Raw genomic sequence first — 14,982 nt, forward strand, 5'->3', positions numbered from 1 at the left:
TTTGGAACACAGATTTCAATATATAGTGTCAAACCCTCCCTCCTGTTGGATCAAAGCTTTCCCAGGTAGCCATTTTTGGTATACATTTCCCCAGACTTGGTCTCTACCCAGAAGTTTCTTAATTATAACTCTAAAAGCCCCAAAGAAAATTTCTGAGGTAGTTTCAGAATAGGAAAAATTAAAACCACAGCAGAGTAGAAAAATTCCTCATTTGCCTCATGGCACCATTGCTGACTCCTTACCTGCAGACCAGCTCTCACTGTGCTGGTCCCACTGTGGAAGCAGGATCATCCCAGGAGCTCTGCACAGGTGCCAGGAGTCACCATGACTGAGGGCCAGCCCCGCCCAGAGCCTTAAAATGTTCTGAATGGTTCAAGGTAGTCATCAGCTGTGCTGATAAAGCCTGTAACTTCCTAACTGGGAATTATAATCGACCCTTATGCTTGGTAACAATAATAATTGCTTAATATAATTGTTTCATATTCGTATGTTAATGTAATGATGTGACACCCACCAATGAATCGCCACACGCAGTGCTAGATACTATAAAGAAGAGCTGGCAAAAGAAAGTGTCTGCTCCAATTTATGATCTTAGCATGCAATTCTGGGGCAGCCTGGGTTTGGTTTATCCAGGTGAAGGATGCTGCTCCCCTTTCTCCCAGGACCCTTCCTTGTGCTGTGCCTGGGGACTCGGACGGGCTGGTTTGGGGAGCTCAGACAGCTGAAAGCTCCCAGACCCCCTGGAAGAATACCCTTTCTCAGCAGTTCACTGCCTGCAAGGTCTGCTGGCACCAACACTGCTGGCAGGCAGGACCACCACCTGGGATGTGCGACTGCAGCCGCTCACACTGCTGGGAAGCACGCCTTTACACGTGTATCTGCTTGGATAAAATGGGCTTTGGAGGTGATGCAGCATGTCCAGTTTCTGGCTGCTTGTTCCCACCCCTCCACTGTCCTCCCTTGCTCTTACGCATCTTGCCTACACAACTGCTCTGTGAGCTGGATCAGGATACTAATGTCAGATTTAAAAAAGAACAGCAGAAAACTTGCACCTGACAGGGATTATTTTTAACCTGGAGTCATCACTGGTCTGATTTACACTGCAGATGTGCGTGCTTGTATCCACACAGCAGTGGCATTGACAGAGAGAGCAGCCAGGGCCAGGGGTTTGGACAGGATCTATTTAAGCTAGTATTGCTCCTGCAAATCACTGTGATCCAGCTGTGGATTAAGACAAGAGACAAATAGAGACAGACATAGGTTACAGTAGGATTGCTTATGGTGAAAAGCAGTGGCTACAGCACTCCAGCAGCTCACAGTCAGCATTTTGTAGGCCAGGAATAACTTTATGGAATGATTCACATGAGAACAGTACAAATTTTGTGAATGTTAAGATAAAATGTGCCTACCTTCAGCTTTGTCACTGTCTTGTAACCTCAGTGTCTCTTTCACGAAAATCCCTCCCATTTTCCTTAAAAAGACCTTTGGTGCTGAATGTAGAAAACCTGCATTCATTTGGGGTGGAAGTTACACCATTAGCATCACAACAACCAGGAAATGCAGCAAGAGAGCCAAGGAGCTCCAGGTGAACATGCTCTCACCCTGAGGTCTTGCCCTTCCTGACTCTCTGTGATGTTAATCCTTCACCTCTAGCAGAAGTTTTCCAGACTTGACTGGCAGTGTGTTACTGTCTGTAGTGTGGCATGTCCTGTAAAACAGAGGGGCTGTGTTAAAAGGCAAAGTTATTGCTGCTGTTGGACTCTCACTCATCCTGTCCGGGGACACAGCTTTGCTGTTCCTGTGCAGTCTCAGCATTCCATCAGTGATGCTCTATTGCACCTGAACACAGCTGAGATCACACTTGTCATTTTTCTTCTTAAGCCCTAGCAGGAACCCCTCTAGATCCGCCCCTGCTCCCCCCCCCCCCCCCCCGCCCCGACACTCCCCATTGTAGCATTTGGCTACAACTGTACCACACTAGCTACGTGGGGTCAGTGGGGAAAAGTTTATTCAATACTTATTATATGACAGTCAAGCAGCTGTACTGAACTCCAGTTGCAGAAGAGCTATTTTACAGTTTATAGCCCACTGTGTTATTGCTTACACTGTAACTTGCTGTATCACCTCCCATCTGAGCAGGGGACCCAGCACACTCAGGAGCAGAGGGCAAAGGGACGCTCCATGTCAAGGCACACTTGAGGACAACTGCTTGAAAGTCCCTGGTGCCACAGGCTGATCATCACAATCCCTCCCAGCTGCCCTGCACGCTGTGACCCGTCAGTGATGCCTGGGCTCAGAGCAGGGCTGGTCCTGCTGCTGGGCTTCCACTTCTCGTGAGAAATGGTGCCGCTCCGGAGAGGCCTCAGCACCGGGAGGCAGTGCTGGCAGAGCGCAGTGGTCCCCAAAATGAACGGCTGGCAGGAGCAGTGCACCAGATGGACCACTGCCTTCTGCAGGGGTGTTGGGTTTGAATGGCAGTACCCAGGGCCTCTGGGTGCTGCCAGCAGCCTCGTTTCCCAGCATCATACAGATGCACTGCCAAAGGACTTAAATTTTCTTTTCACTTTAAAAACGTGTAAGCAGATCTCATATAGAAGGTCATGAATTAGAAACCTACCGCTTCTTGCACCCCATCACCTCAGCTTGTTGCACTGCTCCTTTGAGACCCTGTTCTGCTAAACAGGGAAGAGTCTGCCTGCACAGTTTAAGGTTTGCTCTGAAAGGAGATCCAGAGCCACAGACATTTGCTGGTGAACGGCATGGCAGCTTTGCAATCAAAATAAATGTTGAGAAGCCCACATGCCCACACATCAGACCAGTGGCTCCTAAACGGTAAGTCACAGCATCTTACAAAGAAGTGAGACACTGATTGGCACAGAAGAGACCATGGCTACTAAACTGTTCAGATTTTTAGCCTGGGTTCCACGCAAGACTGCCAGGAGGACAGAGTAGCAAGGGCTAGCATGGGGGACAAAAGCTTGATCAGCTGCTCCATGGCTGCAGCAGAGGCTATAGAATGGAGGAAGCAGCAGCAGCAATCCTGTCCCACTGCTGCTACCACCTTCTTGCAGTGTTTTCACAGTAATGACGCTGCCTCCACGTTGCTTGTCCAAGGAATGGGGTACCTTGCCCCCAGAGCAGCCCTTCTGTGTCTTTCTACAGCACAGCACGGCACGTCCTCCTTGCAGCTGCCCCCAGTCCAGAACAGAGCTCCATCCAGCAGGTAAGACTGGCAGAACGTAATTGTCCAAGGTCTTCACTGTATCGTGGCTGGGTTTGGTGCGCATTACTTGATCCGATCTGTGGTCCTTCTCTGTGAGGGCTGAAGAGTGGGTTGTCCGGGCGGGAGTTAGTTTCTCTCAGGCCCTGTGTGTTAGCAGCGATTCCTGTAGCGAACAGAGGCCCAGGGTCCACCCTCCAGCTCATGACTGAAACTGCTTACGTGCCCGATGCCCCCCACGTCTGGACCCGAAGTCATGCAGTGCAAATCCATACATTCTGCTATCAGCTTTTGACTTCGTGGTTGCATTTTAATTCTGGCTCAATCATGTGATGCTTTTGGTGACAATTTTTCCCTCTTGGAGGGAAAGCATCTCATCTAGTCACAAGATCTGAGAGCACAAACACGTGGTACTGAATTCTTCCAGTCTTGCCCTTTTTGCCACTGGCTTCCACACAGCAGATGTCACTGGGGATGAACTTAGAAGCGCCAGCTTTACAAAGGCTTGGGAAAATTATATTTATTGCACAAGTACAAGAAGTAGAGAGCTGGAAATTACTTCCTGGGTTACAGATTCTGGTTTCCAGCTAAGACTTGCAAGCAAATTGTATAATTTTTCTAATAAATTAGCCAAGTTCCCCTTTAAAAATATTTCTGAGACTTCTCCCTGTTACACATTTTAAAAGACTGTTGCAGAGGTACACTAAGCTACAAGAGTGATCCCTGACTCCCAGGGATTTTTTCCTGTGCTTGCAAGGAAAATATCCCCTCTGAATATTCTTCACCTTTTAGAAATTAACCTTTGATTAATGTTTTAGATATACTGGTAACCAGTTCTGCAAAAAGTATTCCAAACTTCAACAGTGGTATTTCTACTTCACTGTTTCCTAGTAGAAATACATCACTGGACACAGCTTAGGGCACTTGCCTATCTACAGGTACATCACCTTGTGTAGAGTCTTTCTGCAAACAACTGATACCCACAGTCGTTTCCCTTGGTGCTCCCAGTTGATGACCTAGTGCACAGCAGAAATTCTGGCTACTGCTCAAGTACCAGCACTTTGATTGACTCCATGTGACTCCAGCCCTCAAATGAATCCCATCTTCCTGTATGCTTTTCCAAACGTATGTACTGAAGAAGCCTCTCAACTTAGTGGCATGAAAAACCTAATTGGAACAATTTTACTTTTATACCCAAGTCATTAAAACATAAAGGGTATCACTAATCGCTAGACTGATCATAGGGAAACTCCACTGATAAGTTTTCCTGCATTTCAGTTATGCTGGGAGCACCATTCATTTTCTCTTTAGCTATTTTTTTATCTTAAATGTGTACTAAACCTATCTTGCACAGCAGGACAGCTGATTTCCTGTGTGGTACTGCCTGCCTGTTTGCTGAAGTCCAGGAAAAGTAACCGAATGCCTGCGGTTTTGTTCTTTTGGGGGTTTACCCACCTAAGACAATGGATCTTACAAAGAGCACTACTCTTTTAACCTGGCAAGACCCATCTTGAAAGTGCATGGAATTTTTCTAGAATTAGGCCCCAATGTTCTGTAACCATTTATACAAGTGCAAGCAAATGCGAAGTCAGTGTCAAGAACTTCTGCAGAATGGATGTAAATTATGCTCCTTGTGCAGGTTTGTCTACACCAGCTGCAGTACGCTACAGCATAAAGCTTTTCTGCAGCTGCGTGTATGCTTTCCCCCCCAAGGAATGGTATCTCGCTCTCTCCAGCTTCAGTCACACATTCCTGATCCCTCCCTTGTTCTCCTCCCATTACCATCAAAGGGGATTCTCTATGTTCTGAGGTGGGTGTGTTCGCAAATGACTAGAAGAATAGAAATATGTTGGTGCTTGTCTTGTGTTCTCTGCCTTTTATGTTCCAAATGCTCCCCATTTCAAGACAGGACAGACGGTCTGATCAAACATTTCTTTCACTAGAATAGAGACCTCTGCTGCAAAACCAGATCTCCCTGCACCTTAAAATGCAGTGCCCTGGAATCCCTGGCAAATCAGTTAAGCTGAAAACTCTGTGCAAGTACGCAAACATCAGATGCTGGGTGAAAATCTCTGTACTTAGACCTCATATTACAACCTCTTCACCAGAGAAACAATGACAAAGCATACTGCAAGGGGAACGCAGAAGTCTAATTAATACAAAATATCAATACCACCCTCAGCCCTCTCCCAGGCACAAGTGATCATAAGGATAACCCATCCAAATGAGCAGCATATACAACTTTACAAAGACATATGTATGGTTCTCTGGTCAGCCCTTATAAATAGCGTTTTACATATTAAAATAAATATGTCCACGTTGCCAAAGTAGCAAGAGGTTTCTTCGTTATTTAAAAAAAATATGTTACAAAACAATATCATTTATATTTCTTGCTTAGTTTAAAAAAAAAGTAATAAAAAAGTCATTTTATAAAATAATACGAAAGTAAATTGAGTACAAGAGTGTCCATCCCTAGCACATGTCCTGGGTTTGTATGTTATGATTCATCATGAGATGCTGACCTCCAGGAAGTCATGTAATCATTCCTTCACTTCTAGTTGGACAAAAGAAATCCAGTGCTTGCTTTTTTCACCACTCGTATCACAAGTCCATGACGTAAAATTCATGGCAAGGGAAGAAGTCCTAGACCTGGGGAAGGTTCTCATTGCTGCTATTTATGGCTTTCGTACTCCCTGTATCAGATTGCCTTGTGTAACACAGGAAGATGATGTGAATGGCCAAAACTGAGCCCTGGAGTTTGGAGGTAACGAGTTCCAGTCAAATAGTGTAAGCAAGAAATTGCTTTTTTTTTTTTCTTGACACATCCTAAGTGTGCAAGAGTGTGGGAGCACGTGGGCATGTACAGGTTTGAGCATGCATGGGTGTGAGCGTGCATCTGCCTGCATGAGCGTAAGGAAGATTAGAAAGTGTGGGAGAAGGGCTTAGAGTCTCCTCCTGATCTAATCTCTCTGCCCCTCTGAAGACCCCTTCCTAGTTACCACTGCTGAGCATTCCCAGAAGTTTACTGGGCTCCAGGCCCTGTTGCTGTGCCATCTTCTGAACATCAAAACCCATGTGCATGAGGAACTGGATCACATTCATCTCCTGCCCTGTGAACTGGTCCCTGATAGTGGGGCACGAGGGGTTGCAGTGAGGCCATGGACAGCTGTCAATCAGATGAATTGGGCAGCCTTTCAGAGGGGCCTTCCCATTTTTGTTGCTCTCATGTAGGCTCCGATCCCAACAGTGCAGGGCACGGGGTAATGATGTCCCCTTCACCTGGATGTCTGTCCAGTGACTGAAAAGACAAACCGTACAGATTGTATCAGAGGGGTCAGGCTGTCAGGACTACTATTTTCCTGTTGACCTTTCATAGAATTTGCAAAAGCACTCACTTGCGTGTAATGATCTCATGAGACAAACAGGCAGGAGCAAAGCTAGCGCTAAAGGGAAAAAGGAAACATAGATTAGGTCTTGGAAGGACAAAGTAACTCCTGCTAAATAGAACCTTCCGGACTAGGTAGAAAGTGGAATTTTTGCTGCCCCTGGCCAGATTTTTAGAAACAGCAGTTACTATCATGATACAAAACCTGACTGGACTGGAAAGTATCCAGAAGAAAAGGGGCTCCATCCTGCCTAACAGTGCACATTTGCAACAAGAGACTCCTGAATACCTGCTCTTGTATGAAGCAAGTAAGGTACATTAACGGTTCCTCCTCTGTTGTCACATCAACTCTCTGGATGTTTTATGATCAGTACTTTTCAAAACATCCCTGTGAGGTTAATGGCTGTGCAATGGCAAGGAGTCTCAGACCTCCCCTTGGAGGTAGGAAAGGAAAAAAACACGTTCTTATTGATAATAAAGGGTAGCTGATAATTGTGAAGCTGAATATTACTTTGTACTTATCCAGAAATGAAAAAGGCAAGATTCTTGATGTAGACAAACTAATAGTTACCAAATTTAGAACATTTGTTTCTGCAGAGATCTGAGAAATGCTGCTAGGATACTGGATAAGAATGTCTCTTAGAAATAAACATGCCAGGTTTTCATCAATTAAATACTTACGTCACATCCTTTAAGGTGTTTCTCAGCTCCCTACCCAGATTCTGGATGTAGAGCCACTGCCCTTCCTGAACAGGCTGGCCAGTGAGGTGTACATTGTCTACAGTAAGTTGGGCCTCATCAAAGAGCCACTGGACAACAAAGACTGGACCTAGGAAGACAAAATTTGGAAAAGGGATTGCTCTAAGTTAGCTGCGGATACAGAGGAAACCCTAGAATCCATTTTATCTCTCCTCTGATACTTACATCGAAGAGTGGGGTAAATCTTATATCCAAAAAAGCAATTCCACTCCTCTCCCTCTTTAAACTGGAGCTTACAACGTTCAGGAACAATACCATTCCAATACCTAGAAGACAAAGCAGTAACAGAATGAAAGGCATAGTGCAATCTTAACAACAGCCTTTCTATATCCCAGTCTATTTCTGTTCTCATAGTTCCAGCTTATGGACACCAGAGTTCTTTCTTGGCTACATTGTCCCATCAACACATTTTAGACCATCTACAACTGCACACATTCTTTTGCCTGTCTAGATTTTAAATTACTGTCTTTTCCAATAAAATCATTGAAAAATCACTGATGTAGATGATAAAGACTCTTTAAGTATCAAAATGAAGATAGAGAAGGAGAACATCCTCTCCACGCTCTAACCTCTTACAAAAGTGTACTTTAGAGCATCTGATTGTACCTTATTCCTCTTCTGATGGCTTCCGTTGGAGCACATGTTATGGTATCAATACAGTCAGTTCTGCGATACTGTTTATTATCCAGGAACCATCCAGAGTCTGCCAAGCCTCGAACCTGAATCCCTTGATAACCCATCTCCTCCAGCTGCTCTGCCACTCGATCCACATTCAGGAGCACTCCTGTCCCTCCAGCACTGCAACAGCAATGTGAATACTGCAGTCATGAAGCACACACAGCTATTAAATGGCTGGCTTGCATATGTATCCTCTCATAGCAGTGACACTCTATAAACAACTTCACCTATCCACAGGAATACCCACTGCTAACTTGCTAGTCACCAAGTTATTTCCTTGCTTTGCAAAACACTCAGAAATAAAGCCAGCACTGAGTAACAATCCAATACCTCAGAAACCAAATCCCGTTCTTATTCTTTCTTCTGGGAGATCTATATGCTTTATATCATTTGCAAGAGATTTGGCAGCTCAAAAACTGAAAGAATCTGAAGTGAGACAAATTCATCCTCTGCAACTTCTATATTACACCCCTGTGTAACATATGCTGAGTGTACCATAGCTTTGCACAACATAGCACGATTCAGAGCATCTGCGTCAAGCAAGTCTGATTTTTTAATTCAGATGTCCTGAATCTATTCACAAGAGGCATGCGTCTCATGGTGTGGGCCAACAGGACCCAGAATTCTTGATGCAGGGAAGAATGAACACATTTGCTCCATCTTGCAAAGCTTTTACCTCGTTATTATTTTCTCCATTTTCTCCTAAGTGTACCTGGACCAAAAGCTGAGGAAATATTATATCATGCCCTGTTGTGCCACTTAGAAGAGAAAACAGAAGAGATACAGGGTTTGCTGTGTTAGCGTTACTGCATTCCTAAAAGAATTTTTTCAGGAGCTGCTGAGACCTCCTCCCTAACAACTTTCTACTGTGGAAATCTCCCGTCTTCACCACAGGAAATCTTGTAGATACCTACCTGCTCCCTGCTAGCAGCAACACTTTTGCAGTGCTAAGACCTTTTCCCACCAGCTCCTTTATAACCTCCTGAATGATCAGTGCTCCCATGAAGGCATATTCATCTGGAAGAGATAGCTCAGTGTCAACAAAATGGTTTCTTGTCCAGGCTAAGACTTTTGCTTCCTCTCCACAAATGCTTAAGAACTTACAAAGAGATTGTGAACCTAAAACCAGGCCCATTTTCTCCACCTGTATCAAGTACACCTAACAAAGAGATACTCCCCCTCATACAAAACTTGCTTCCCTGAAAGCGAATAGAGAGTGAACAGAATACACAAGAACACAAGCACACCTTCCTACAACAGTGCTTAGGAACTGCTAAACTTAGAGAGTGAAAACAAGAAGGAAGGCGCTGGGACCCTTTCTCTATAAATGAGGAATATGCACATCTTCCTACCACCTGGAATCTCAGTTCCAACTTACTGCATCCCTTTTTTCCCAGTCATAAAGCCAATTCAGACACGCAATGTTTCACAAAATGTTACACCTGCATAGACCGCTACTTCCTCAGCACCACCAAAAGGCAGCCGTGTTTGCTGAAATGTAACTGCTTCATAGGAAAAATCGGAAGAAGCCGTGATGAAGTGAAAAAGGCCCTTACTGTGACAAAAAGTGTATCCGTGGTATCCACGAGTGGTCATCGAGTGACACGGTGCCTGGTTTAAGGCCAGAACTCACAGCTAACTCAGAGAAAAGCATTAACCTCCTGCCTTTCAGTGCCACATCACAAACCACCTTAGGCCAAATTCTTTTGTTCACAGCAGCATCTATCAACAGTAATTCCATTCTGGTCAAAGAAAACTCTTCAGGAACAAGTGAGAGAACTAAGCCCCTGGTGTTTCTATAGACATTACTGCACCCAGACACCAATCCTGCTTAAGTTGGGGAACCCAGAGAAGTACGTGAGGTAGAATAATTCATTTGCATGAAATCCAGCTTAATCTGGAAGAGGACTCCTTTAAGCAGACTCCCAGAGTTCCATCATCATCAAAATGACAGCCGATGGCAATGCATGTATTAAGATGAATTATTCTTCGTTTCCCAAAGAAACCTGCAGACAGCTTTAGCCTGACACATGACGGCTCCTTTCAAAGGCCACATATCCTCCTGAAACAAGTCTGAAGCTAAATTCACTGCACTTGCCTCTCAGATCAGCAAAGCAAAGTTGCATGCAACAAACCATGGTTCCTCAGCTACACCATTTAATTTGCTGTGTGCTGGAACCTGGAGATTCATCTGAAAGGAATTTCATTCCTCTAATCCTTGCACACTGCATCAGTGTAACATCTCTGCAAGCAGTGGCTCTGAACTATGTCAAAACAGCCTGAGCTAAAGAGATCAGGATGTTTTATCTGGAAGTAGCTTGATATTCTTTCCTGCCCTTCAGCAAGAAAAAGCCTGTTCTTCATTCACGCAATTTCACAGAAGTCTGGCCATATCCTTTAATGTGTGATGTCTGGGGCAGCAACAGCCCATCAGCAACACTTACTTTTCTCAGACTTGGAAGAGGCACCGCTCCAAACATCACTTGAGCAATAAGGGATGAATCTGTAATAGAGAGCTGTGTGAGTACTGATGGTCCTTTGACATGCAAGGAGGGGTGAGGAAAGGGTCAAGTAAGTGGAAGAAAATTAAACCCTGGGGAGGGGAAAAGGGAAGAGTTTCTTGTCCAGTTAGACAACTTACCTTCTTGCACACCAAGTGACAATTATAACTGTCTTGAACTTTCTCCTGAACACTGGTAGCTTTACTGAGTTAAATCAACCAATAATGTGTCTTTTATCAATCTAATTGAAGCACTGAGTTCAGTGGACAGAACGATGGGCCAAGATTTTGCTCTTAGCTGTCCCACTGATATGGTGGATGGCCTGCCACAGGGAAACTCTTTGTGCTTCAGTTTTTCACATGAAAAATTAGAAGACCTTGTCAATGCAGTGTAAATGCTGACTGCAGCCACTGGAGGTTTTTGCAGGAATGAAGTTATCTTCCCATTTTTGTCTCCGGCTTGCAGAATGCAAATTAACATCCCTCTCTTCTGCTTTTCCCTCCTATATAGATGCATATATCAACTGGCGTCTTTCTCATTTCTCTTTGAATCAGAAGAGCTGTTCCACATTCCTCTCAAACTGGCAAATGTGTAACATACTATCAGCCCACCACTCACAACAGTATTTGCCACTTCATCTATTTGAGAAGGCTCTCTAAGCTATCCCCAGTTTTTCTTCGTTAGATCACCCCAGAACTCCAAGGAGACTGGACTTAAGTTTCTCCAGACCTTGCCAGTGCTACTTGTTAGAGGGCTGAACTAGAACAAATGAGGAAACATACAACTTCCTCTCACAAGTGTTAGTCTTAATCTGTCTTTGTAGCATTCTTGCTAGCCTAAAAGGCAGGAGATGCTGTTTAAGTATAAACCTATTTCCCTTCGTTGTCCCTCCTTACACCATGTTTGCATTCCACCAGTGGGGATTTTCTTCTGGCTGTGATGACAGGATCCCGGTTCCTGCAGATGGGCACAAAGAAACAAGAAATGTACAGATGACGGTCTATGACTTCAGAGAAACCATATGAGCTTCATGCGGGATCTCTGACCACACAGAAGACAAACATCCATGATGGAATACACTGGTAAGGGAACGGGAAGGAACACTTCTAAATTTGCCCTTAGGCAGATGTGACTTTCAGAATTTGATTCCTGCTAGAGATGAGGCTTGTCTAGAAGCCTGTTGTAGTACAGAAAAGTGACACATTCTTAAAATTAAGTACTTCCTCAAAAGTCAAATCCTAGCAGATAAATTCCAATATATGCAATTATAAGACCTGTGCGAGTGGCAGAGGTTTAGGTACTCGGAAAGCTGGAGCATAAGCAGCAAGAATGAAGGGAGAAGCTCAGCATTTCTGTGCTGTCTCAGGAGCCCGATGGTCCGGAGCGTGGGTGTCTGGGGTGCTAACTCCACCTTATGGGTGACACTGAAAAGACGCTACAAATACTTTATGTATGCACCAGATGTATGGTTTCACACAGAGAATCTCTGTAGTTGGCTAAGTGGCATTACACAATTGTAAATGGGGAAAAGGTGGAACCACGCAGCTCCACGTAAAAGCCCAGACAGTTAATCTGATTTCTCCCTGTGCACGTAGGGCCAGTCCTACTACAGGCAAACACACCCCCCCAGCGCAGCATGCAAGGAATTGCATCTGTCCTGACAAGCAGAGGACGAGGCCCAAGAACAGCTCTTCTGACACAACTAACAGAAACACAAAGTCTCTTTAAAAACCAAAAAACTAAAACACAGCTCTGAAGATCCCAGCAGGTTTGTGAGTACGTGCATGCCTTTAAAGCAGAGAGAGCATATTGGCCAGAGTTCCAAAGACCAGTACCGTCTACCGGTGATACCCCAACATCCAACCGCACGCGCGCATCTCTGCTTCTACGGCTTTCCCAGAGAGTGGAGACGCGCGCTCGTTCGGGCGTCCTCTGGCACGAGCGAGAGCCCGTCCGTGCCATGATGCCGCGCTAGCGCCGGGGCAGGAGCGGTCACGCGGCAGCGACCACGTGCCTGCGATGCCACCGACGCCGCGGGCGGCTGCCCCGGCCTCGCCCCGCTTCCTCGGGGGCTGCCCCGCGGGGCAGAGGGGGACGACTCACCCACTCGGGTCGCGGGCCACTCCCTGGAGCTCATGAGCCTCCGCATGGTGTCGTAGCGGGTGTCGCAGTTCTCCCTGTTGAAGCAGTACCACCCTCCTGGTGAGGGGAAGAGAGGGGGTCAGCCGCCCCGCCGCCCTGCCCGGCGCTGGGCCCGCGGGCAGGGGGCCGGGCCGCGGCGGGCGACTCCGAGGGGCCGCTGGAGGGGCGCGGGCAGGCCGGGGGCCGCAGCGGAGCGCAGCGGAGCGGACCGGGCGACGGCCGAGGGAAGGCGGCCGGCGGCAGGGACCGGGGCGTCGAGGGCAGCCGGGGGCCGCCCCCCCTCTGCCGAACCCCGCCCGGCGCGGGGGGACGGGGACGGGGACGGGGACGGGACGGGACCCACACGAGGCGCCGGCGCTCACCTTCCAGGAAGAGCAGCCACCGCCGACTGCCCTTGGACTCCTTGAGGTAGTAGCTGAGGACAAACAAACAGGAGGCGGCGCGGCGTTAGCGGGAGCCGGGCCCGACCGCAGCGCTTTGATGCCCGCCGGGCCGGGGCGCCGGGGCTGCGCCCAGCGCTTGGGCAGAGCGCAGGGGCGGCGGCGGCGGAGCGGGCGCCGGCGGGCGGCGGCGCTCGCGGCCGCCAAGACAAGCGCCTCGGGCCGCCGCCGCCGCCGCCGCCCGGGAGGCGCTCGCTGCACCTGTCGCCGCCGCGCCGCGCGCCGCCGCGCGGTGGCGCCAGAGCCCTCGGGGCCGGGGCGGGGGGAGCGCGCGGCGGGCCGGGGCCGGGGCCGGGGCCGGGACGCGGGGAGCGCGCGGCCGGGGCCGGGGCCCCGGGGCATCGGCGGGGGCCGCGGCGAGGCCGCCGGCGGGCGGCTGCGGGGCAGCCCCGTGGCGGCGCGGAGCCGGCCGGCGGCGCGCCGCGCGGAGCGGAGCGGAGGGCGGCGCGGCGCGGGGGACTCACCCGGCCGGGCTGCCGTCGTTGCAGGTGACCGAGGCGTTGTGCAGGAGGTGCAGGCGCAGGTCGTGCGGCAGCGCCTGGGCCGAGCAGGGGTACAGCGACTGCGCCAGGCTCTTGACCTGCGCCATGAAGCTGTCCATGTTGCCCTCCACGGCGGTGAAGTCCAGCGGGAAGCTCTCGGCCGCCGCCGCCGCCGCCTCGCCGCGCTCGCGGGCCGCCGGGCCCCGCCGCCGCCAGCCCTTCCTGCCCTCGCCGCCGGGCCCGGCGTGCAGCAGCCCCAGCAGCAGCAGGAGGTGCACGGCCGCCGTGCCCATCGCCGCCCGCCGCCACCCGCCGCTCGCCGCGGCGGCAGCAGCAGCAGCCAGCCCCCGGCGGCGGGCAGCGCCGCCCGCGCTCCGCCGCGCCCCGCCGCGCCGCCCGCGGGGACGGGGGTCGGCGGCGGGCGGCGAGGACAGCGCCGGCGGCGCGGGCTCGGCGGCGCGGCTGCCGGCGCAGGAGCCCGCCGCCCGCTCCCAGGCGGCGAGCATGACAGAGGGGCACGGAGTGCGCGGGGAGCGCGCCGGGGGCGCCGCCAGCCCGGGCGCCGCGTGGGGCAGCAGCCGGCCAGCCCCCGCCCTGCCCTGCCCTCCGCCCCCTCGGAGCGAGGCGGAGGGAGCGGGGGGTCTGCGCCGCGCCGCACCGGCACGGCGCGGCGGGCCGCTCCGTCGGGGCGCGCCCCGCGCCCGCCGGCGCCGCCATCGCCGCCCCTGCCGGCGCCGGGGCCGGGGCCGCGGCGGCGGCGCCGGCGGCGGCCGGCGGCGCCCGCCAGCCTCGCCCGCGGGGCGGCGGGGGCGCGGGGCGGCCTCTCGCCGGCACCGGGGCCCCGGGGCCGGCCCTGGGGGTCGGGCCGCGCGGGCGCGAGGACCCGCACGTGGCAGTCCCCGCGGCGGCGCCCCCGGCCCGCGCCGCCTCCCCCCCCCAACCCCCCACTGCCCCCCACTCCCCCCGCGGCCCCGAAGGCGGCTCCTCCCCGGCTCCACGTGGGCGGTGCCGCCCGTCCCACCCCGCGGGACGTGCCACCCCCGCTCCCCCCCAGCAGCGCTCTGCCCCGCGCCCCCCCAGCCGCCGTCGGTGCGGGCCCTCCCCTCCCACACCGCCCCCCCACGCCGCCACGGGCCGGTCCGGGGGTGGCCGCGGAGCCCTCCGGGAGGGCGCGGCGGGTGCTGCCCCGCGGTGCCGGGCTCAGCCCGGCCCCGGCCCGCCAGGAGCCGCGGAAAGCCGGGAGACGGTCGTTTGCCCCAAAGAGATCGCCGTCGGGTTCGCGTAGGCGCCCGCGGCTGACCGGGGCGGGCGGCAGGTCGCTGCCGGCCGGGGGATGCTGCTGCCGGGGAACACGAGGGGACGCGGTGGCCCCGGC

General features: G+C 51.2%; 1 protein-coding gene across 1 annotated transcript; it reads right to left on the bottom strand.

The window, feature by feature from the left end:
* Nucleotides 1-5,260: 5,260 nt before the first annotated feature.
* Nucleotides 5,261-13,915, bottom strand: NOTUM (notum, palmitoleoyl-protein carboxylesterase). Its single transcript, XM_049813106.1, has 11 exons — nt 13,590-13,915; nt 13,048-13,100; nt 12,647-12,742; nt 11,440-11,500; nt 10,487-10,545; nt 8,957-9,059; nt 7,971-8,162; nt 7,530-7,630; nt 7,287-7,434; nt 6,616-6,663; nt 5,261-6,518 (listed from the first exon to the last, which is right to left on the bottom strand). The coding sequence occupies exons 1-11, from the start codon at nt 13,898-13,900 to the stop codon at nt 6,212-6,214; spliced, it is 1,479 nt and encodes a 492-aa protein (XP_049669063.1). The 5' UTR covers nt 13,901-13,915; the 3' UTR covers nt 5,261-6,211.
* Nucleotides 13,916-14,982: the final 1,067 nt, after the last annotated feature.

This window comes from Accipiter gentilis, chromosome 10, assembly GCF_929443795.1.
Source record: "Accipiter gentilis chromosome 10, bAccGen1.1, whole genome shotgun sequence".
NCBI lineage: Eukaryota > Metazoa > Chordata > Aves > Accipitriformes > Accipitridae > Astur > Astur gentilis.